Source organism: Eumetopias jubatus, unplaced genomic scaffold (assembly GCF_037043125.1).
Source record: "Eumetopias jubatus isolate StellerSeaLion01/CBP00866 unplaced genomic scaffold, mEumJub1_p1.0 scaffold_17, whole genome shotgun sequence".
In the NCBI taxonomy this organism is placed as follows: domain Eukaryota; kingdom Metazoa; phylum Chordata; class Mammalia; order Carnivora; family Otariidae; genus Eumetopias; species Eumetopias jubatus.
In genome coordinates this window covers 83,759,417-83,783,508 of record NW_028274823.1, presented here as the reverse complement: position 1 = coordinate 83,783,508, position 24,092 = coordinate 83,759,417, and the positions used below count along the sequence as shown (strand labels likewise).

At 41.4% G+C, this 24,092-nt stretch overlaps 1 protein-coding gene across 2 annotated transcripts in view; it reads right to left on the bottom strand.

The window, feature by feature from the left end:
- Positions 1-24,092, bottom strand: part of PRKG1 (protein kinase cGMP-dependent 1) — a 1,232,275-nt gene that overhangs the window by 39,057 nt on the left and 1,169,126 nt on the right. For both annotated transcript variants that reach the window (XM_028104583.1, XM_028104582.1), the window contains exon 10: positions 3,847-3,943. In XM_028104583.1, coding sequence (XP_027960384.1) covers positions 3,847-3,943 — 97 coding nt within the window. The remainder of the gene's footprint in view (positions 1-3,846; positions 3,944-24,092) is intronic.

Here is a 24,092-nt window from a genome sequence, read left to right as displayed (position 1 = left end):
CCACAACAGCATTGCCAGATTAAAAAGGCTGATTTGTGCAAATCTATTCTGAAAAGCAAGCACCTCTCTGACGAGAGCAAAAGTAAATCAGGAATGTGACCATAGAGCGATGAGACAAATTTCCATGTGTGACCGTAAAATCAATCTCCGTATTTTGCAGTCATACCTTATTAATTAAGAGGATTACCATTGTGTCTTAGAGCAGTGCTTACTGCTTTAATGAGTAAATCATCTATAAAAAACTGAGTTCTTTTGCTGAAAGTGCTATTATAAATGAAATGTGGTCTTCTGGAAGATAAACAGGCAGCACTGAACAAATTAAAAAGCTCATTCTTCAAAATAAAAAAAAAAATGGTCAGAAAATATGGTTTCTGCCAGATAACAGAAAAAAGCAGTATGGATGACTTCCTGGAGGTAATAGCTGTGAAGAGGACATGTCTGATACTCACCTCATTAAAATCAGTTCTGCTAAAAGTATTTATGAAATAGAATTAATAGCTTCAGAGCAGAATTCCCATTCATATAAGACCAGTTCTTCAAGCTTCTGGTCTCATCACTGAACAATGATTCAAGTTTCTATTAGGCGCCAAAATTACATTCTCTTCTCCAAATTTGGCAATAAACTACTTGGTAATTGTCCTTCCTGAAAAATCCTCTGGCATCTAAATTCATCCAAATTGAGATAAATAATAAAAAATTAAGACATGCTAAGAAGCCTTTGCATATCATTACGCAAAATAACACGAAGCTAATTTGTATACCAAACGATGAGAAAACTTGTAACTTAGTCCTACCAGGAAATGGGGTTCAACAATTCAAATTTAATTCTTCATACCCAATTCAAGAGTTTGTCATCTTATAATCTATACTTGGGAAAAAGTTTTAAATACCATTGTAAAATTAAAGTGTCATGTGGTTTTTATGATGTTATTTACCTGATCAACATCATTGCTGAACCAAGGACTGGTAGGTTCAAGGTATCCATTTTATATACTTGTACATGTGGGGCATATGTGAAATTCATCCATGTGAAGTCAGTACTTTTTAATATATCACTCTATAATACTGATAACATGATCTTGCAAGCATCAGTTTCAGAGGGGAGTGAAGCGAAGTTCTATAATCACAACAGAACCGGGCTCAGCCTGGTCCTCTCCCACTAAGAATGGCGTGCGTACTGGTCTGAGGGTGCACTCTACTGCCCCCTGTGCCAAGTTCATGGCGATTCACTATTTGCAGCGATGACTATTCAAGGAGATGACTATTCGCGATGACAACAGTCAAAGCGCTGAGGCCAGACTCCCAATTCTGGCATCACCGAACACATGTGACAAACGAACAATCACAGAGGAGAATACTTTTCATACCCCAAAATTAATATTCTCAGGCGGTGAGTAAGTGGTAAGAACAGGGGGCGATGAATTGTAGGGCAAGAGTCATCACCTAACCGGCTAGTCCACATCGAACAGTGAAGACAATCAGGGTATTCTGATTTTCACGAGGGGTTTCTGGGGAAGTGCAAAATCACATGACATGAAGATGTCACTTCAGAGGTTAAAACCACGTGCCTCTTTTCTAATGTACTGGTTGTGCCTACCTGGCCCATTATGGATTTATCATTCATGAGCATATCTAACATTTTTGCAAACTGGACTCCAATTAAAATTAATTCCTGAGGTTATGGTTTTCATTAGTCTATAAACGTCTGTGTGGAAGAGTAAAATATAATATCCATGAGAAAAAAATTAGGCTGAACTACCCTTGACTCTCTCCTGGGATGGAAATTATGAATGTGTACACACACACAAACACACAGGTATTTTGTCTTTTTAAACCACATTTTATATGGTCACCTTTTATATGCTCACACTGAGCCTTCCCTAATTTTCTGATTAGTGGTGCCTCCTCAGACATTTTTGAGGGAAGTCTCTAGAAGGTTTCCACTGTCCGCTTGGCATTTAATTGTTCAGCTTGAAGTGATTTCAGTGTCTATGAGCAACCTTCAGCATTTCAAACATCCAGAGTAAACTCTATTTCATAAAATACCTTACTGGTGACCTAAAGGTCCCCGACTTGAGATCCTCAGACCTTTAAGAATCCACAAATTTGTGATATAAATTTTTTTTGGTCAACTAAGACAACAATTTTATTGTACAAAGTCTTTACAAAATGACACTTAAGAAACTACAAGTCACAAAATCAACCTCTAGGGAGTTCTGTCCATATAGTGCTTCATTCAGAAAGGGGTGGAGATACATGCAGGTATGTAAATAAACACAGCAGACAATACGCTATTCCTGGCAAGGACCTCTGCCCCCCGACCGTTTATATGCCCCAACACCCCAGGACAAATATAACACTGGTAATAAATCTTCACTAGCTCTAAGAACAGTTAGATTTTGTCACAAAAGCAAAGTTCGTGAAAATGAAACCAAAGACTGTGTTGACTGGCAGAATTCAGAGAAACAAGTTTTCCTAGACCCCTGATTTGTATTCCTATAGCCGAAAATCCTCACTAGGACGTCAGACGTCAAGTCAGAAGCAGCCTGACTATAGCATCTCCAACTAGTGTTACCGGAAGCCTAATGCCAATTCAACGAAACACACCATGGCTCGAAATTTTCTTGTCTAGTTATTTTCTTGTCTCATGTTTAAGTAAATGGCATTTTTCTTGCCTGTCAAAAGCCAGGAATCCCAACTGCAGCACAAATGGGACAAATATCAAACACAGGGCCGGGTCAATCTGCTTTTATGGAAGGGGATTTCTCTTGTCCATGATGGCAACAGTAACTGTTTACTGCACTGTACAGGGAGTTCCTAACATACTGTACTGGTATCTGATATCAGGGGCTCCTCCAGATTCAGCAGAGAGGTGGAAATTAATCTGCCTTCTCAACAGAGGTTATATCCACACCATCTCCGAATGCAGCAACTCAGTTACCAGAATACATTTTTTTTTTCCTGGTCTATGTTGTAACAGACCAGTTCTTAAATTTATATTTCAAAGGCTATGCTTCCGTTTGGTTTGCACCACATTCATGCAATATGTTGAATGAATAAACTTGCACCAAAATGTCCCCATCATCCTGATACTTACCTGTATCTGTTTGTGTACACAAACGTGTGTGAAATATTCAAACCATATTATCTAATATATTATCTAATATAACTAGGTGCTTGCTACGGAATCACAGAATTAATACTAGAACGTTATTTATGTTTTCTTAAAGTTTTAAAGCAGTATTAAACCTCTTTAATTAAATATAGATTTTACTCATTTATTTGCTTCCCTAGCTCTGAGCCATATTCTCTAACTTATTCATGTACCTGATCTACAACTACAATAATTAAAATGTAAATTTAAATATATATAAAGGAAATGAAATATATATACATATGTATGTATTATATTATGTATGTATCTACATATAACATATATATATATATATTCCATTTCCCTCTCTATATTTAAACTTAATGTAGGTAGGGCGCATGACTAAGTTGGTGAGCACTGCTCAGAACTAAGGGAGTAGAGGTCGCAGAATATCAGCTGGGTAAAAAGCGTTTTATGGCTCCTCGTCAAGTTAATGTGTTTACCTTTCATTTACTATGAGGAGGTTTTTCTAAAAATATATATATATATTTTTTTATTGTCAGTTTACAGGCTACGTAATATATAGCTCACTGTACCTGTTTCACACTCGGATGTGCGGACATGAAAGCATTTGGTACGGATTCAGGAACGGTAAAAAGTGATGATGAGAGAGTAGAAAGAAATCTTAATCTACAGGGAAAAATGCAACAGGAAGAGGGGCTCCCCAGAGCATGTAAAGAAGAATCACCTACCAGCTCCACTCGTCCGAAGCCTCCGACTCCGAGGGTGTCGATGATGTTGAAGTCAGACAGCTTCAGGTTGGCGAAGAAAGCAGCTTCGGCTTCGTATCTGGATTTTTTGATGCGAAAAAACGGAAATTTCTTAGAGGCGCAAACACGAGAACCACGCACGACCGCCCCGGAATGACAGGCCTGTGGCTCGGGGTTTACCTGCTCAAATTCCATCTTGCTTCTAGAGTCTGTGTCTCCTCCCAAGCATAATTGTTTGGTCCCCGTTGTGCAGAATAAACAAGATTTGCACTTGTTTTTCAAAGGAGAATAAGACAAACTACCTGGTGCCTGCCAGTCACGTGACTGATAGGTCCAGTCACCAAGTCAAAGTTACATCGCAATGCTTTCCTGTGCGTCTTCTTTGCGGGCATGGATTGTTGGGGTGGTTCTTTTTGGGTTTTGTTTTGGGATTTGTGGTTTTGCCCGGTTTTGGTTTTGCTGTTCAGATTTGGGATGGCAGTTCCTCATGAGTTTCCCTTATCCACAGGCTGGTAGTGGCTCCTATCAGCATTTATTAAAAGCGGCAACATCACTGAGGTCTCTGGAGCAACTTCACAGCCGGGTTTTAGGAAAACAGATCCGAAAAGTGGAGGACTGATGGGCCCTCCATGAAATGGAGGATTTCGGAAGCATATTCACATTCCTAAGCAGTATCTCCCCTTCGTTTATGTTTACCCACTGCCTCTCAGCTGGTAATCCCAGGGACTTTATGTTGGCCACTGTCTTATATGAGCGCTGTGCAGGAGCAAGACCGCGCTCCGAGGTCTAGCTATGCCCCATGCACATCTGACACATGCAAGGGGCCAAAATAAGCTTCTCCTGATGAGACAAGTGAATATGAGAGGCTTAAAATATCTTCTTATTAAAGGCCCTACTATTTTTAGAAAGGGCAGGAAGGCATAACAGTGAAGATGACCCTCCCTCTCACTCATGTCAGGTCAGGGAGTAATTCAGCTGTCTCCAAAATAAAGTATTTGCATAGCTCTGTGTAACCCATGACTTTCAGCCAGGTGGTACCCGATGCCGTCTATGCTATAGATAGACACAATGAATGCACTTGAGCGGACGATCCTAAGGCTGCTCGTTCAGGTCAGTTTCTGGATAGAGTAACCCATAGGCATGCTTGGCATTAAGCCGTGTCACATTTTAGCTATTCCTTTATAATCAAACACAAATTTAGACTCTTCACTCAGAAGAAATGTGAAACGGCTTTCTAGGTGAGGTTTTAACATTCTCCAAGTTACAACCACAGTTCCAGTTTTTAACAATTCTTGACAGACTCATGAGAGGGTACAAACAACCTCAGTTTTCATTATTGGCTCCCTCTAATAAACCTCCATTAACGAGGCTGCTGGCCAATCCTGATGGCATTTGCAGACTTCTCTCATTAACTACACAATCAAAAGATCAGCACAGCGATTCTGGAGATGGTTTACTAGAATGGAACGTAAGCAGCAAATGTGCATTTCTAGCATTCCAACTGGTCCACTACTTTTGGAAAACTAAAACAACTCCATCTCATTTAAAGGGCCAGTGGCAGAGTTCAGTTCAACAGGTGCTTTACAAGGACATCTGTTGGGATCAGACCCTGTCACGGTTTGTATGTGGTCAAGCATTTCCTGGCAGGTTAGATAATCAAATTCTTAATGAGACTGTTGTTGGATAATATCCTATGCACTTGCTGGATTTAGAAATCTCAGATACGAAGAGGGTAAACTCTTTCAGACTATTTTGATACCATTTTATATATTTCATAAAGTGTGGTGTTCTTACAGTTCCTAAAGATACTCCCGATTTCTTACACTTGGGCTCTGTCAAGCTAAGCTGGTGATACATCTACACAAGTGACGTTCAGCCCTGTGTGCACACCAGAACTACCCAAGCATCTCCCAGAGACCATGTAATGTGGGTCCCACCAGAGAATGAGTGAAGCGGAAATCTTTGGAAGCAGTATCCAAATATCTGTATTATTTTAAAGCTCCCTCGGTGATTCTGATGTATAGCAAGCATTGAGAACTATAGCTCCAACCTCTCTGAAAGCCTTGGGAATTCCAGAAACCACGGGAGCATTTTGGGGAGGATTATAAAATGATCCTGGGAAATCAGTAGCTGCCCATTGAGTTTGGGGGTGATGCATTCATGCCAAGAGTGCTGGGGGCTCTTACAAACTTGGTCTGGGCTCCCGCCCTCTGATCCTAGACCCACTGAAATGACCAGTAATGGCTACAGAGCTTAAAACAAATAAACAAATAAAGAGGACCATTGCCAAAAGGAAAAAAAAAAAAAACCCACAGATACAGAATGCAGAAATCATAATGTAGCCGTTTTGTGTTTGCATTTCTACAGCAAAATCCGCCTGACTTTGCTTATAGTTACTCTCTGATTAACTACTGATGGTACTTTCATTAATGGCATGATTGTATTAAATTCCTGTTAAATAGTAGACATTTTCTCTGTAGCTATTAAAATCCACCTAAACATATCCTGCTCCATCCACTGAAAGCACAATTACCATTAAAGAAAATATTTCATATTTTAATGAAAAGAGGTTGGTAACACTGTAATCATACTTTGCTAACCTTGGTAATTACTTTGCTAATATGGCCTGGTGACTTTTTAAAATACTACCCAGTGGGGTGATTTTAATCTAGTGGTTGGTGAGATACATTTTGAGGGGCCTTCATATAATGTGCTCTTAATGTTCTATTCTATTGTTTGTGCTGGCGCCTGATTCTCAGAGAAGTCAAAAAATGTAGGAATGCTACCACAGCGGGCTTTATTTTTTCTTTCCCACCCAGGACATGTTAGTTGCTTAATATTTTGTGTGCATTTATTTCTCATTTAGATTACTCTTTATGGACAAGAGTTATATCACAGAGACCCTGTATACTTTTCCTTTTTTAATAACTTCTTTTTCTTTTAATGTGGCAATCACCCTGGGAAGGGGCCTCTGTAAAAAAGTTAAACTGTGGATGATTCAGCCTCTTCAGGTATTTACACTTGTTCATAACTTGGACATACATTTTCATTCTTCCTTTTTACTCAGGTATGATTTGAAGATAATGTGAATCCATCAGTTCTACTTATTTTAGAGTTGGTAAAAGTTTGAGCGGGAAAGGAAACTAAATAAATTGGGTAAGTAAATGGATGTTGTTCTATTAAAGAAATTTCTTTGGCCTGAAGGAGGTCAGTGTGGAACCCAAGCTTCTAATGGAGCACCCCAATGGGGCCCAAGGAATTAGGCCCAGCTTCATTCAATTCTAAAATTCATCCATGAAACAGCATTTATGAAAGGGACAATTGCCAAGTGCTAGGGGAAATTCTTATCAGTAAGAAACAAAAGTTCTCGACGTTTGGTTGCTTAAAATCTAGAAAGGCGTAGAAAGTGTATTTTCTAATGGTCCTCAGCTTAGTTTGAGATACTGATTTCTTCAAAGAATATTATTTTAGTATTATTAATTAATAATTACTTTTAAAATGTAAAATAACTTAATTTTACATTTTAAATAATTATTATTATTTTAGTATGGGGTGAAAGCTAGGGATCCTCTTCTCAGGAAAGTGTAAATATCAACAAGCCTTTTTCGCATATGACCCTAAAACAGGTCAACAACACAAAAATGACTATACAACAAGAAATTAACTGTGCTGGGTGAAGGAGACCGAGACAATTTATCATATCTCAAACAACCTTGACCATAACATTGAGCTGAGGCTCTGGGTGATTAGAATCCACAGACAACTGCTCATCTGTATAGGGTCCTCTTTAAATAGTGAAATACTAAACTTTTTTTTTTTTTAAAGAACTGATTAAAAGGAATGAAGTTGTCTAGATGTTCCCCTCTTTTCATTTCTGCCTATACAGCAAGGAAGTTCCAAAAGTGATGAAAATGTAAAGCTCCAGGTATAAAGATGAGAAGAGCAAGGCATATATGCATAGCCTAGAAACAGAATGGTCCTGGAATAATCTCAGCTTCTCTCTATTTATACAACTGCATATCTTTACAGTACTATATTCACTGTTTTTAGGAAATGGGTAATAACCATTTTTATTTTGCCATCTCTTCCAATATTATCAGCTTCCACAAAGGCATGGAGTAAGAATCCGGTGTTCTTCATTATTCACAACTGGTTTTCCATTGTTGCCATATGTCCATGAATCAATGGTATCATCATCCCACAACCACAGAATCGGGCTCTATTCCTTATGGATGACCATTATTATTAAAGTAAACATGTCGCACTCTCTACTGGAAACCACATATGATGATTCTCCCCAGTACAAAAACGCGTGGACCTTAAAATTTTATCTTTATCTTGACATTAGAACAGTAGTCAGAGCTCAGCATTATTTTACAAAGCAGATTGTATCACGTGCAATTTTAAAGTAAGTGCCAAGGGTCCAAAGGACCCTCATAATAGTTCTAGATAGGTTACAAAAGCCAGTAATTAAGAGAACCAAAGGCTACTGTGGCCTTACCTGCCTTATCCCTGCTCATCTATAATCCACATTGCTTCAGAAGCCTACTCTTAAGAGTCTCCAAGGAAAATCACAGAAAGTCTTAGCCATCTCCCAATCCACCTGCAAATTACCATGGCTTCGCCTGAGCTCATCCGTTATTGGGTATATTTTTGTTTCTCGTTTAGTTTTATCAGTTCTTGGGAAATCCATAAAAATGAAATGCTTCAGTAAACACATGGACTCTCATCTATGACTAAGTTTCTTATTCCATAACTTCAATACGTAAGAGGAGAGTCAATCAGACAATGTCTACTCTGGACTTAAAAATAACAAAAGAGCATCCTAGCATACAGACAAAAGGTAATGACTTGTGGTCCTAGCTCTGCCAATGACTTGGTACTTCCAAGTCCTGATTTCTTCAACATGTAGGCCTTTCTAGGAGTATCAACAAATTTACACTTAATAAAGATGAATTTTTTGTCAGAATCCTTACTTAAATGTCCAGATAAATGCCTAAAAATATATTTTTAAAAATTTTATGTGATCGAAGAGCATTGAAATCTGTAAATATATACAGAAATAGTTTAAAAGAGGATAAGAACTTTCAGAAAGTGAGCCTTAGAGCACAAAAGATGCATACCTGGTCTATGATATAACCAAGTTATCATGCTGCCTGTCCAGTGAATAAACACTGAATTTGGTATGCAGAACTTTACGCAGTAATAGTTCCTGATTTCATAAAGCTTGGTTCATTCAGTAATTTGTAGGTCTGTAGAAATTCAGCCAGAAAACTAACTTTATAGAGAGAAAGTAGAATTGGAAACTGGACCAATAACATCTGCACATTTAACATAAATGTGGTTTGGGCTTAAACTGCAGAGCTGCTTCAACTCTGCGTATGTAAAAGCAGTTAGTAGGTACATGTCCTTACTCCCCTGATTCTCAACTGTCTGGAGTTAGACGAGCTCAGCCACCCAAATAAAAATCAGTAGTCTTTCTTAACTCTATAACCAAGCTATCAATCATGTCTTATTAATTTAATTCTTTATTAAAGTTTCATTGATAACTAAACTCTAAAAGTGGCAGTTTGAAGTTATTAGTTTTTAAAATCAGTACTTTTTAATGGAAACAACTTGACCAAAAATCTGTCACAGAATTTTGAGACCATTAAAACAAAAGTTTAATGAGAAAAAAAAAAAAAATGGAATCTTTTGACTTCATTGGAAAACAGTGAACCATTTTATAGCTTAAGGTTTGAACAGGGAGTTATTTCCTGTTGAAAGAATCATGTTTTTCAAATAAACATTTTATAAAAGTCCCTGTTAGCATAAGAAACCCTATTCCTAAAATTCTAAACAAAAAGGGATGATTTCTTATTTATTTGGTCATAAGACACATAGGGATAGTTGTTCATATAGTCACTCTTCTTTCAGCAGTAGTGGTAAAAACTTACAGAAATAAAAAGTTTAAAAGTAATTTAATAAATATAAAGTATTTCATTTTATCAATTTTCTCCAGAAAGTGTAATCTCGCCTTCAGGGAATCTGAGATAACACTACTTTGCTCTATTTCAAAAATTGTTGTTTTCAGGAACACAGACTTTTTGTTTTGTTTTGTTTTGAGTACTCTAGTCATGAAGTAGTTCTACTTCTTTTTCAAATACATTGCCTTGAGGAGATATGGCCAACAGGAATACACAGGAAAATTGCATTTCTCATATCTGCTGCATAATAAGAATGATAGTGATGCAAATATCCTGCATTTAGAAAGCGCCTTTCTTCCTAGGACTTTAAATTTCTCTCATTTAATTTATCCTCCCTGACTCTCTGTGAAGGTGGGATAACAAATACTTTTACTTCTCTTTTGCAGTGGGGCGGACCAGTCATTGACAGTGGTTGGTTTCAGTAATTAAACAGCAGGAGGAGGACTAGAACATTTGCTCAAGTTTCGAATCACGGCACAGTTACACTTGCTCCAAAAAACTTAATTTACTTTTAAGCACGATAGTAGAGAATCACACAACCTCAGAGAGAGTTTGATCTCGAAGTCTGGAGATACTAACATGGCTCAAAATCTGGACCGACACCATTGGAAGCTCACCTAACCCAAACTCTGCATTTTTTAAAGAAAAAAAGCAAAGTCCAGAGATGGTAAGTGACTTAGACAAGGTCCCAGAGACTTGGGGACACAGGCCAGGCATTTTGACCCATGATGTTTTTTCTATCTGATTCTATCTTTGCAGTTTTTATAATATTCTGATAATTGAAAAACAAAGGCAAACATCAAACTGAAAGTGTATTTAAGTAATATGGTACAATTTATTACAATTGAGACTAATTTTAAGGTTAAGATTAAACTTTCCCTTATTTCTTTCAGTATTTTAACCCATATATTGAACATGACCTATAAAGAAAAGTCTTTGGGTAGAAAAGAGATTTTTTTTTTATTTATTTCAGGGGAAGACTTGGGCCGTCTTTACCCATCTTTTCTTTAGCAATGTAGGCTATGGTGAACAGAGTCCTCAGGGAAACTGAATGAGAATTTTGCTATAACTGGTATTTCTCTGAAGTGGCAGGAGGCAAGGAGTTGAGGGTGAGGGCTACTTCCCCAAGGCCTGAGTTATTGGAAGAGTAAAGGCAGAAGGGATGGTCATTTCCACCTACCTTATTTGCCCTGTACCTCACCTCCCTGGCCTTGAGAAGGTTAATCTTCACCTTAAAATTAGTCTCAACTCTAATCTTAAAGGAACCAGAACACTGAACTGGCAGCAGGAGGATGAGGGCTCAAATAAACACGAGGGTGAGACAGTAAAACGCAGTGTGTGACAAGAACACGAGAAGACAAATACCACCCTCCCAAGCCTCTAGGGATATAATAAAGGAAGTGACCAGGGACTGGCCCAGCACAGACCTAAAAAAGACACTCTCTCTTCTGTAAAATGAAGGGTTTGCACTAGACAGGTCTACAAAACTCACTTGCAGCTTGATGGTTCTGGGATGCCAAGTGTCCTGAGGTGCATACTTTCCCTTTTCCTCCTTTGGGGTCCTCTTTGCCAGCCCGTCATCTAATCCCTTCTCCTGGAGCTCCTATTTCAGGAAATACTCCCAGAGGCCTTCGTGTAAGGGAGACCTGCTCTCAGCTCCCGGTATCCGAAGGAGGCAAGCAGGAGAGCCCGCTTCCATGGCCAAAGCGCTTGTGTGGGGTGCTGGTATTGATAAACCACTTCTCTTACAAAGCCGACCCAGGATTCGGCCCCACTGAGGCGCCATACCATGGCAGGACTGGAAACACAGGACCCAGCTCCAAAGAGCACCAGTGAGCTGTGCGAGACATCTGCCTGCATCGACCAATCAGGGCAAGGCTCTTCCAGCCAATCAGGATGAGGCAGGGCTCTTTTTTTCTTTCTTTCCCTCCTTAGCATCCTGGACACCTGAGTGGGCACCTGAGTGGGTACCCCAGGGGGAAATTTACCTAAGCAGAGTCTCCTCTCTGTTGCGGGGGGCCAGGTCAACTCTCCTCTGTCGGCGCTGTGCCTCCCTTCAACTTGATCTGTGACCTCAATAAAGCCTCACCTGAGCCTCATTTCTATGGTGTGGGGCCCAAGAACCCAACCCTGCTAACAACAGGTAAGTTTCAAAGAACTACTAGTGTTAATTTGTACGTGTATGTGACAGACACCTACTGCAAGGTCTACGATATCACAGGGGGCTGTGTCCCAGGCGCTAAATAATTGTTCTCTAGTGATCTTTGAGAATACCACCCGTACTTGAAAGGGGGAAAAGCTGTAAATCTTTTCCTTAGTAGAGAAAATATTAAGTAGAAAAAAAGAAAACAAAGCAAAAATTTTGCTATGTCAGGTTGTTTAGTAATAGTAATGGTGCGTTTATCAAATGAACTAAATCTCAGGAAATAGCACAAGTTTGTCATCAAGTAACTGCCATCTGGATGCAAAATCTGGCATTGTTCTATGTTGCAGCCAATACAACCGAGTGAGAACGCAATCTACAGGCTTTGGGGCTCTCTATTTCTTCCCTCCTTCCCTCCTTCCCTCCCTCCTTCCTTCCTTCCTTCCTTCCTTCCTTCCCTCCCTCCCTCCTTCCTTCCTCCTTTCCTTTCTTTCCCTGACGTCCATATTTTTAGTCAGATTTCCTTAGTTTTTACCATATGTCCCTCTTCTGTTCCAGCCTTCTTTCCAGGCTGCCATATTACATTTAGTTGTCCTGTCTCTTGAGAGTCCCTTTGGCTGACATAGCTTCTCAGACTTCTCGTTTTTGATGACCTTGATGGTATTGAGGAATACCGGTCAGTGTTTTATGGAATGCCCCTCAGTTGGGGCTTATCTGACATTTTCTCATGGGTTTTGCTGGGGTTATGAGTTTTTTTTTTTGGGAGGAAGACTATATAAGTAAAGCACTATTTTCATCACATGCTAACAAGCATACATACTATTATTGATAGGACTTATCACTGATGATGCAAACCTTGATCATCTGTCTGAGATAGGAATTCTGTAGTTTCTAACACAGTACTTCATTCTAGGAACCAATAAATGCAAAATGGGCTGTATTAAAATGTAATCCTCTTCATAACTTTTACCTTAGAAATGCGTCCCCCTCAGGATGGGTTAAGTTCATAAAGTCCACACTACTCAGCTTTCTGCACAATAATCCAAAAGGGTCACGATAAAATACATTGCTTAGAATTTGCACGCTGATGGCTACAATATTAAAAACTGGTGTCTTCCCACACATTTTTATAGCGCCGAGGGAAGAACTCGATACCCTCAAATTACTGCTTCTTATCTACAAGTATAACAAATTATTACCAGAATTGTTTCTCCGAGTACATGTCTCACTTGTCATGGACGTTTAGAACTAATTTGTAATCACATTTCACGTCAGTTGGACCACTGATTTAAATAAATACTGTTATAACGCTTAAACTGAGCTTTGCTTCCAGGTTAGCACATCTTGGTAATTTCTCTGTGCCTGTAACAATGGTTTTTAAAGAGAACTACACATTAAAAGACTGCATTGTTGAGCAATCTGTTAGAATGTTAAGTGAATTCTTCTAATACTCGGTTACGAGTACTTTTTTCTGTGTACATATAATGCAAATGATGACTTTATTTTACTACTTTATAAACCTCCTGGCTTTACCTTGTATATAGCCTCTAGAATAGACTACGTCATTTCCTCCCTTTTTAAGTAATCAGTAAATAATAGAGAGTAAAATGAAGAAAATGAGGAGGGGCATTCAGACTTATTATGATTATTCTTTGTATTATTTTACAGCTAGAGAATGTTTTTTCCATGTGTGGCTTCCTTTTCCTTACCGATTGTCCCCAGATAGAGTTGACCTTTTGGCTACACCCTATTCTCAATTCTCCTTTTGTGACTTCCTTTTTTCCTCATCCAAGTTAATAACTTTCTCTCAAAGTTAATAATTAGCAGATTTACATGGCCTCGATGAATTGATCTGGATTTGCAAGAGCCTGTGAGGATAGAAAAAGCTGTATGTGTGATCGGAGCATCGCCTTGACTGGTTGCTGCTTGTCATCAGCAGGGCAGTGCGGACGCTGGATGTCCACTTGAGAACACACGGTATCCGACTGGGTTCTCAGTCTGATTTACGCTCCTCTGGCCTGTGGACGTAACATAACTGCAGAGAGAGAGGACAGAAAATCTTTCTTCTGGCTCTTCAGAAGAGAAAATTGCTGGGCTGGGGAGGGGAGGAGCCTCAGACACTAGCTGAGCCGTCAGGGACCCCACCAGTGGGGCAGCAGAGATGGGGCGGTGCGGGGGGGAGGGCTCTCTTTCTGGGTGGGAAGCTGAAGGAGTTACATGCTTTCTTCATTTCTACAGCACTGGCATTATTTGGCCAGGCATAGGAAAAAACAAACAAGATCCCAATGCAAATACATAAAATATGAAGGAAACAAATGAAAGCTAAGGAAATGAGATTATTTTCAGGGGTGATTACTCTAATTTTAGAGAACTACAAAGGATATTTCATTGGTAATAGAATTATACTATGGTACTATTTGCACAAAGATATCACTTAAGAAACAGAATCATTCAGCTTGCACAGAGCTAACTTTTTTTTTTTAATTTCTAAATTGTATTCCAGCCAATGCCTGAAGCTGAGAAAAGGCTAAATATCTATGTTTCTTGCAAGATACACGATTTGAAAGAGTTTCATAACCATGATTGTTAATTTCTAGAGTGTCACTTGCTAGTTGGAAAGCAACTATGTAAACAGAAAAAAAAAAAATGAACGGAAATAAGAATTACCGGTTTCAGGTTTCCGGCTGATCACATCACAGCTGCAAGCCTTATCATGTCTGCCTAGAATACGTTTATATATAGCAAGTAGGATTCTTACTGTCTATTCTCAATTACAACAGTTTAGAGTTTTGCTAGACAATCTCTTTAGAGAAGACCTTCCTTAGGTGACGTAATACATGAGATTTATTACCTAACACCCCAGTGGGTGAAGAATCTGCTGAAAGCAAATGGTTCTTCAACCATGAGTTGAAGTTTTAGGGAAAGTAAGCTGAATGGGTAATTCTCAATATCCAGGATCTCTTAGGAAGATACTAATAAGGATGACTGGTTCTTTAATAGTGATGCCCCAATTATCTAGCGCCATCTAGGGACGGGGGGTGTTCCATGAGGAAGGGCATTGTCCAGATTATTGAAATTTATCTCTTCTGATCATCACATGGATCTCTCACCCCATTAAAAAAACAAACAAACAAAAAACCTAGAGAATCAATATTTTTAGAATGGATTATCTTCTTCCAAATCATTTAAGGCATAATTTAGTGACTACAGTACAGTGTTCAGAGGATGGCCCCGGACCATCAGTCCCAGTAATCAATCATGTGCTGCTACGTCTAGTTGGGAGGACCGCCAACAACACTCCTACCATGTGATACTTGTGATTAGTTGCTCAGGTTTTAAGTATTATCTCTTGCTAGAATCACGGAGTCTGTGTTGCCTCCCATTTCTGACCCAGATACTCTTATCATCTGTCCATTAAAAGCCAGATAGCCAAATTCACTACAATTGTACCTATAATATAACCACGTAATCAGGGATTAGTTAAGGAGGCAATAATACAAAATGATTAAAATACAGTCTCTGGAGACAGTGTGCTTTGGGCAAATCCTAGCTCTAGTATGGACTGACCACATGAGTTTGAACAAGCTTCAGGATCTCTCTGTGCCTCAGCTTTCTCTGACTGTTTCATGGGCACGCTAACCAAACCAACTCCATTGGGTTACGGTGAATAATAAATGAAATAAATGCATGTGAAACAGAACTGTAAGCAAGCAATAATAATATGATCGTTACCTTTCGTGGAGTTTGTACTGTGCACCTGATACTTTTCATTATTACTGACTGCCTGATTTTCCTGACTATGAATGTTTGCTTCTCTAAGTTGCTGTTTTTCCCTTCGGCTGGGATCTAGGTAGTAGAGTTGTGCGTCCAGCAAACCAGAGATAAATGGGATGTTACTATGGAGAGATTACATTAATTTAGAAACACATGAATATGCAAATATGCCATAGCGTTGACATTTTGTTCTTTTCCATATTCTCAATTTCTTCATTGGAAATATTCTAATTGGTGGTTTATGGTGCTCCGACTAGACCCTGGCTAACTCTTTGTATTGCTGCTATATAATGCAATGTATGTTATGTTTTCACCTTTGAATTTCTAAACTATCTTAGATAGAATCAGGTGCTATCAAATGATGGGAAGCATGCGATTTCTACAGTCCATTGTAAAGCCCCTATTAAAAGGAGGATATGTGAGGGTCTCCATTTGACATTTAAATTTAATACGCTTTTCACAGTTCTACCAGGTGTTACTCAGAGAATATGGAATTTATGAGCTGTCCCTTGGATGAAGGAAAAGCACGACATTCTCAATGGGGCTTCAGCACTAGGTCCTTCCGTTCAAGTCTTCCCTGAGCTCGTGGGAGACAGACGATACCTCACCACACTGTCAGCCCCAGTCAGGCAACAGATACAGAGTCAGACAGTGACCACTGTAATCCAGAGCCTGGGATCGCCTGACACAGAGTCTCACGAGGGATGCACAGAAAGTCTGAGAGTGTCCTCTCTGAGGACAAATTGGTGCCAAAATCAGAATTGCCCAGAAGCTGCTCAGTGACCCAATCCTGCAAACAGATCCCTCTCCCATTTTCCGGGGGCTTACTCCCTATGAGTCACTCCCTCAAAGCCACCTTGAGGGCAGTTCCCTGGGAAACAGGACAAAGACCTGGCCAGGTTCCAGAGGCAGAAACGATCTCGCTGGTTCCTTCAGTAACGTGTGGGCGACACCGCAGATGCCTCATTCCAGACCAGAGACTTCTAAGTGTGCCTTCAGCAGAGGCAGCTCAATTTCAAATCTTCCACTTTCTTGCCTTTGGCAAATCATTATAAATATTCCTTTGATAAAGACCTGACAAGATTTATAATGTCTTTATCCCACTGAGTAATGTTTATGAGGGGAACATTCCCCCAGGTGAGTGGTGAAGATAAAAAAGAAGAGACAGAGAATTCTGTCTTTATCGTTTTCCTGACAAATAACAACAAAAGAAAAAATAGTACCCAGAAGATGTATGTTCTCTTTTTGGGCTCCAACGAAGCGCATTTGCAACATTTTATCATGTTGCGTGAATCTATTAGCTATGCTGTTAATATACAGTACAGTTAACATCACATGGGGACGTTCTAGTTCAGTGGAAAAAAGACTCATCGGAGGGCTAATGTTTTTGAGATGACATTGACACGATACGGCTTTGGAATCAGTCAGTTGCCCTGTCTTGCAGCTCTCTCTTCTAGCAAATATGATTGACGGTCTGCTTCTGCCCATGCTGGTGCTCTGCTAAAATCGAGCCCCTCCTAATGCACCTGGCGCTGTGACAGGACCTGTCAGATGGGCTCAGGTGGTAAAGAGAACACTCTTGCTCACGTGTCCTGCCCAGCAGGAGACACGCCGAACAGCCTAAGAACCTTGATAGAGGAACTAGAAGACGGGTCTGTCTTTCTCAGGCTCGATGCGATGATTCCTCTGAATAGCGTTTGCCTGGCTGGGACAAATGGAGAAAAGCAGGTCTTTCCCATCAAAAGATATCCCCTGATTGCTTAAGTACAAGAGTGCCCTTTTCTTTAGCTCAGGTCCCCCCCTTCCGGACCCATTTCTTCAGGGATCCGCAGTGCAGTGGCTTAAACTGCTGGTTTGGCTGCTACCTCTTCACGTCCCATCTTTCACTTTCCGTCGAAAATCCAAATCAGAATCCAAACAAAGATTACGTTTGGATTTTAACCCAAAGTAATGGAAACGGGGCTGCCAGGCAATAGACAGCCACAGCCGCTCAGTCCTATTACAAAAGAAAGGTTTTCTTTTTATTCAGAAAAATGTCCCCAGGACTGTGACTTCAGCCTCACGGACCCACACTTGAACTTGAAAGAATTCCAAATCGCGAGAAATGATAAACACCTGTTTTAGATTTTCTAACAGAAAGTGAACACTTGAGTTTTGTAGCTGAAACAGACATTAAAGCTGTGCATCCCTAACTTCCTCCGGAAGGGGAGGGAGATCCGAAAGTAGAAACATACCGTTAAGAAGTAACACGGAAATTGGCATTGTTTCCAATCCTTGCAGAACAATGTCTCACTCATCACCCACAGAACAACAACAGTAATAATGTAATGGGGCACGTGCGCAGCGCTCCTTCCCCAAGAAGTGAAAGGGGGACACTTCTGTGTCACCTTGTCCACCGTCATTCCAGCACTGCAGGTGTTGTGAGATCTACAGAAGATATTTCTATTATTTATGTCTTTAGATATTGCTAAAAATACCAAGTCCTTTCTTGTGAGAAAACTACCTTCCGTTTGTACCATCTATAAACCATTTCCAAACTGAATACATTGTATTCTTTGTAACACAATAGCGCTTTACCAAACCGTATTACCTCTAGGGGAAAAACAGGATCTTAAATGTCATTGTGACTACTAAATGTTGGTTAGATACCCAATATTTCCTTACCATGATTACTTATGAGATAGACAGATAATTGAACAACTTCTGCATACTTTCAAAAGAATTCCAAATAAGGCTTAAGTTCAATCAGTGATTACGTCTGCCTCATTGACTTGAATCATAAAAGTGTTCAATTTCCCCCCATAGATTGTGACCTCTAGTTATATGATGTATACAAGATACCTAATAGTCCTGAAAGAGGGCAAAGCTTTTTTCTTTTTTCTTTTTTCTAACCTTGCTCTGGAGTCTCTGTGAAGTGAAAATGTGGTTCACTGGGACATCCTTTGGTCAGGGACTCAGCTATCTCTGTGAATGACTCAAACCCCCAAGGGATACCTGCAGGCTGGACCCATTCCACGTCTGGTGAGGATACACATCCTTCAGTCATTATTTTTCAGCATGAAAATTAGATTTCAATTGACCCAAAACCACAAAGTCCATTTTCAAGGCTGGTAAGATATCACCTTTGCTCGGCAGGCATGTTTTATAATGGAAACCAAGTGGCTAAGAGTGACAGCAATTATCCCCAGGTTGATAACAGACTAATCTTGCTGTGAGGGACGGGCCGATTCCAGGAAAATTCTGCAGTTCTTTTCTAGCACTTACTAATCCGACTAGCTCTCCCGAGACTGATAAATGATGCAGGCCAGATATGCTAAAAGGCATTTGACAGACTAAGGTAAATAACTGGACCAACTAGACCAGGTGGAACAAAAACTCTGAGATTATGTTCCACAGTTCAAGGAATCTGAGCATGATAATCAAAACGGGACTCCAATTTCCTGTTTTCAGCAGAATCAGCCAGTTCTTTGAGATCATAAACTACTTTTGGCAAATTACTAATAAAAACAAGGGTATGCCAGGGCACTGTTATAGACGCTGAAGAACCCGTTGTGGACCCAATATACCAAAAAGCCCCAGGAAAATAATGAAACAAGCCCAACCCTCCTGGTGGCGGAGAAAGACAGAGAAACAAGTATGTGTAGAGTATGTCAATTTGTGGTAAGGGCATGGAGAACATTTAGGCAAGGAAGGGGACCAGGGAGTGCCCGGACACAGGTGAGCAGTTAGGACGACACCTCAGCAAAGGTCTCAGGTGAGGGCAAGGGGCGGGCAGAAGGGGAGCAACGTGCCCACAGCCTGTAGACCCGCCAGCATCCACCTCATGCCCTGTGTGAACGGGAGGCTGCTGCAAGGGTGTGAGCAGGGAGCTTCTGCAAAGCGGACAACAGGAGGGCAGAGGGGAAACGTGGAGGCCAGTCCAAGTCTCTGCCATCAACCAGGCAAAAGCCAATGAGGCTTGGACAGAGGGGGGAACGGCCGCTAGTTGGTTCTGGAACACGTACCGAGGGGAGAGTCCGTGCGATTTGCCGTCAGACGGATGGGAAGAGTAGAAGAAACGGGGAGCACGGGGCTGAGTGTTGGAATCTCAAGAATGAGGATCGAGTTGTGTTGACTGAAACAGGAAAAACCATAAGCAAAGCAGGCTGGAGGAAGAATGGGAGTTCAGTTTTGATATTTTGAGTTTGTGGGGTGTATGATTTATCCAAGGGGATTTGTCAACTGGGCTGCTGGACGTCCGAAGTTCCAAAAAGATGCCTGGGCTGGAAAGTGTATCTGGCAGGCTTCTGCATAGGGAGGTACTGAAAGCTGTGCGGCGAGCCCAGGTCACTGAGGATAGCAGCACAGATGCAGAAGCAGACGGACCCAGGGGTCCAGCCCTGCAGCACAGCGACACTGAAGTCAGAGAGTAGGAGCACACACGGAACACAGAACACCAGCGAACGCGGCCTCCTGGGAGCCAACTAAGGACACACTTCAAGGAAAGGAAGCGGCCAGCCATGTCAGATGAGATAAGAAATAAGACTCAACCAGGGAGTTTCGCTCGTTGGAGGTTGGTGGTGGTGATAAAAGCCTCAGGAGAGATCAGGAGGCGAGGGATTGGAGATACACTTAAAAAAAAAAAAGATTTTATTTATTTATTTGAGAGTGAGCAAGCCTGAGCAGTGGGAAGGGGCAGAGGGAGAAGCAGACTCCCCGCTGAGCAGGCAGCCCGATGCGGGGCTTGGTCCCAGGACCCTGAGATCATGACCTGAACTGAAAGCAGACGCATAACCGACTGAGCCACCCAGACACCCTGGAGATACTCTCTTTATATGTGCTTTACATTCACTTATAAATGGGAATCCAAGGTGTTGGGTTGCTTGGTTCGTTTTCAGTGACTGAAAAGAGGCGAGATGGATGCAGCAGAGGGTGGACGAGTTTCTGGGGTGATGCCTTATGCAATGGAAGGAAGATGTGATGGGCGCACAGGAAAGGGCTGGAGTGGGTCCAGACCAGTAAGACCGCCAGGAAGAGTGTGGAGAGTTGCCCAGCAGGGGTGCCTGCAAGATCAGACTCCAAGAGAGGTGGGACTTTATAGGTTTCAGAAAGGAACAGGAAGCAAAACTGGAGTACACTGCAACATTGACACAAGGCAACATGTTTTTCTATTGACCACCCCAAACACAAACCGCCATTTTATTTAATGAATGCTTAACATGACTTAGCCATTATTCTAAACCCTTTACTTACTGTCATTTATTTTCTCACAAGGAACAACCCCTCCCTGAGGAAGCTAAGGCAGCATTTGCCAAGTTCCCAAGGTCATGTGGAGGAAGGAGCACACCTGGGTCTTACGTGTAGGCAGCCGGAGTCTAGAATCTATGCCTTAAATCACCCTCTGACTGTTAACGACCCATGTCTTTATATATCCATCCACTTTCCTACCTAGAAAGTCCCAGAGTCCCACTTCTGTTTCATGTTTTCAATGGTGAATAATTATATGAAGAAATATTTATAAGAAAATGGAAGTTTCAGGAATATGAATACCATGAACCTAGGTAGCAACTCGTGTCATTCTGGTGGGGTTGGAGTTGAAGGACGGACGTCCTGGGAGAAGAAACTCTTGCTCTCCACAGCCCCACTCTTCCCAGGAGAGGCCAGAAGCAGGCTCGCTGGCTGTTCACAGAGCAATGATGCGCCACTCCCAGGGTAGAGTGCACTGACTCCTTAACAGGGGTCACCCTGCTGGTGCACCAGCTGTGGTCATCAAAGGGAAGACCCTAAGGGAGCATCAGGGACGGTCCACTGGGAGATGAGGCCTCCCTACCCACTCGCACAATTCCCTGGACTGTGGGAGTTGGGCAGCCGCTTGCCGCGGGGTGCACTCATCTGCACCCTCACCAGACTCCCAAATCCTACGTAAAGAAAGTGACTTTTCTCTAACCATCCAAACCTCCTCGTGAACACAGCGGACTCTGTCCCAGCTTTCTTTCTCTAGTATTTGGAACATACTTACCCCAAGAGCACAGAAGTCTACTGTAATTATTACATTTTTAGTATTTGCTAGCTTTTTGCTGGCTAATGAGAAAAAAAGATGACTCTTTTAAGGAAGAAACTGTGTCTTACTTTGCATTTACTACAATATTTGGAAATAGAAAGCCTATAGTAGACATTCAAGAACAATTTTTGATTTGTAAAAGGCCTCATTTTAGACCATTATCCTGTCTCTTTGTGTGTGAATCAGATGAAAAATATCTGATATTACAGCTCCTTATTAATTTCTTCACGACTTAGTGAATGCCTGTGTAAACATCTGCATTACTTACAAATTAACACAACTTAACACACAGAACTCACATTTAGACTTTCCTTTTAAAGTTACATTTAATGAAGTTTCTATTCTCAGGATTTATGTGCATAAAATGGAGTGCAATGAAATAGGTTGCTATGCAAATAATCTTAACTTTAATATTAAGTAGGAGGGAAATAAGAAAGTTGCACTGATTTGTTTTTTAGTAACATTTATTGTAACGTTTATGCAGCATGCTTTTTACATGAGATTTTAATAAGGCTTATATATTAGGGATTTAATGCTGCATAACAAATTATCCCCAAACTTACTGGCTTGAAGCAACAATAAACATGTATTACTGTACAGTTTCTGTAAGTGAGGAATTTGGGAGCAGTTTCGCTGGGCAGCTGGGTCACAGGGTCTCTCGGCGAGATGTCATCTGAGGCTGTAGTCATCCGAAACCTGAGTAGCATCAATCTGGTTCCAAGGCGGCTGAATCACATGGTTGGCGAGCTGGTGTTAGTAGGTGGCAGGAGGAGTCCCAGTCACTCACCCTGTGAGCTTTTCCATAAGTTGCCTGAGTGTCCTTAGGACATGGTGACTGGCTTCCCCCCAAAGCAATGGCAGAGGGTAAGGCAGAGGCCACAATGTCATGCACGGATTACATTCATGGTATCCTACTGGTCATGTGGGCCGGAAGAATTCACTGGAAGAGGGGATTCCACAGGGCACGGATGCATTACAGAGACAACTCATCTACCCTTGTCCCCCTCACATCCAACACCTACACTCTGCTCCAGAGCAGGATGCAGGATGCCAGTGCCTCAGTGAGCCCTGGAGGCCAGGAATCTATTCTCTGTAGCTTGCCTCTGCCTTTGGGAAGGCTCCTCTGAGCCATACTTCCTATCCTATGGAAGGCTGCCCATTTTTGAAATAGAGGAGTTTTATCAGCCAGCTTCCTGCTTGAAGAAGTTTGAGGGTCCAGAGGACTTTCTTCATTTGTTGCTGGCTCTGTTGTTCCCAGTCCAAGCTGGCGATCTTTCTCAGTACCATCCCCTTAGAAACTCTGTGGGTCTCTGATGTAGACGGGAGTTCATTCCATAACAAGAAGCCATGAGCTCTTCTCAACCTTACGCTTCGGGGAAGGCTGCGGAGGGACAACACCCTTCAGCTTTTTGGAAACCCCATGTCTGACTGAATACTTCTCTGATGCAATACTTCAAGTGTTCTGAGGTCATAACAAAGGATTTCACAGCCATGGTTTTAACTCTACACGTGTGTAATGTTTTCCTGACAGTGCCTTGGATTTAATGTTTGCCTGGAAGACGCTTCTGAAATGTAGCCTTCTAGAGAAGTGATGAATTATTCAAACCAGCGAGTCCTGGTTCTTTCGTTTGACATTCCTTCATTTAACTCATTTCTCTTGTATCACATTTTCCATAAGCAGTGAAAAGAAACCAAGCAGCCTCCCAACGTTCGGTAGGGAATCAGACTCCTTAGCCAGTTTGCTCAGTTCACCAGAGGCATCTTCTGCTTTCCACATCACCACAGGTGATGGCGTTGCTCAACTTTCTGACACTGCGGTTTCCAACATTCCCCTCACTTTTCTCTAAATCCTCCCAGGCAGCCTCCTCAGAGGCCGTCAGACTCCTGTTGAGTGTCTCTTCAAAATCTCCAGGTCCTTCCACCTCCAGGTCCTGCCACCCACCTCCCTCTTCTAATCCCTACCCCTCCCCCATTTCAGGCAGCACCAAAATTCCAGGAACCAAAATATGCATTAGTTACCTGACGCCATATAGCAAACTACCCTCAAAACTTGATGGCTTGAAACAAGTTATTGTTTTAAACATTTATTAGCTCAGAGTGACTAGGTGTGGAGTGGCTTATCTGGGGAGCTGTCTTGAGTTACTTGCGAGGTTGCAGTTAAGATGTCGGCGGGGGCTAGAGTCCTTGGAAGGCGTGACTGGGATGAAGGGAATCCCACGCCCAGGTAGCTCAGCCAATGGTCAGCAAGCTGGTGCGAGTTGCTGCCATTTCCTCTCCATGTGGGTCTCTTTGGAGGCTGCACGAA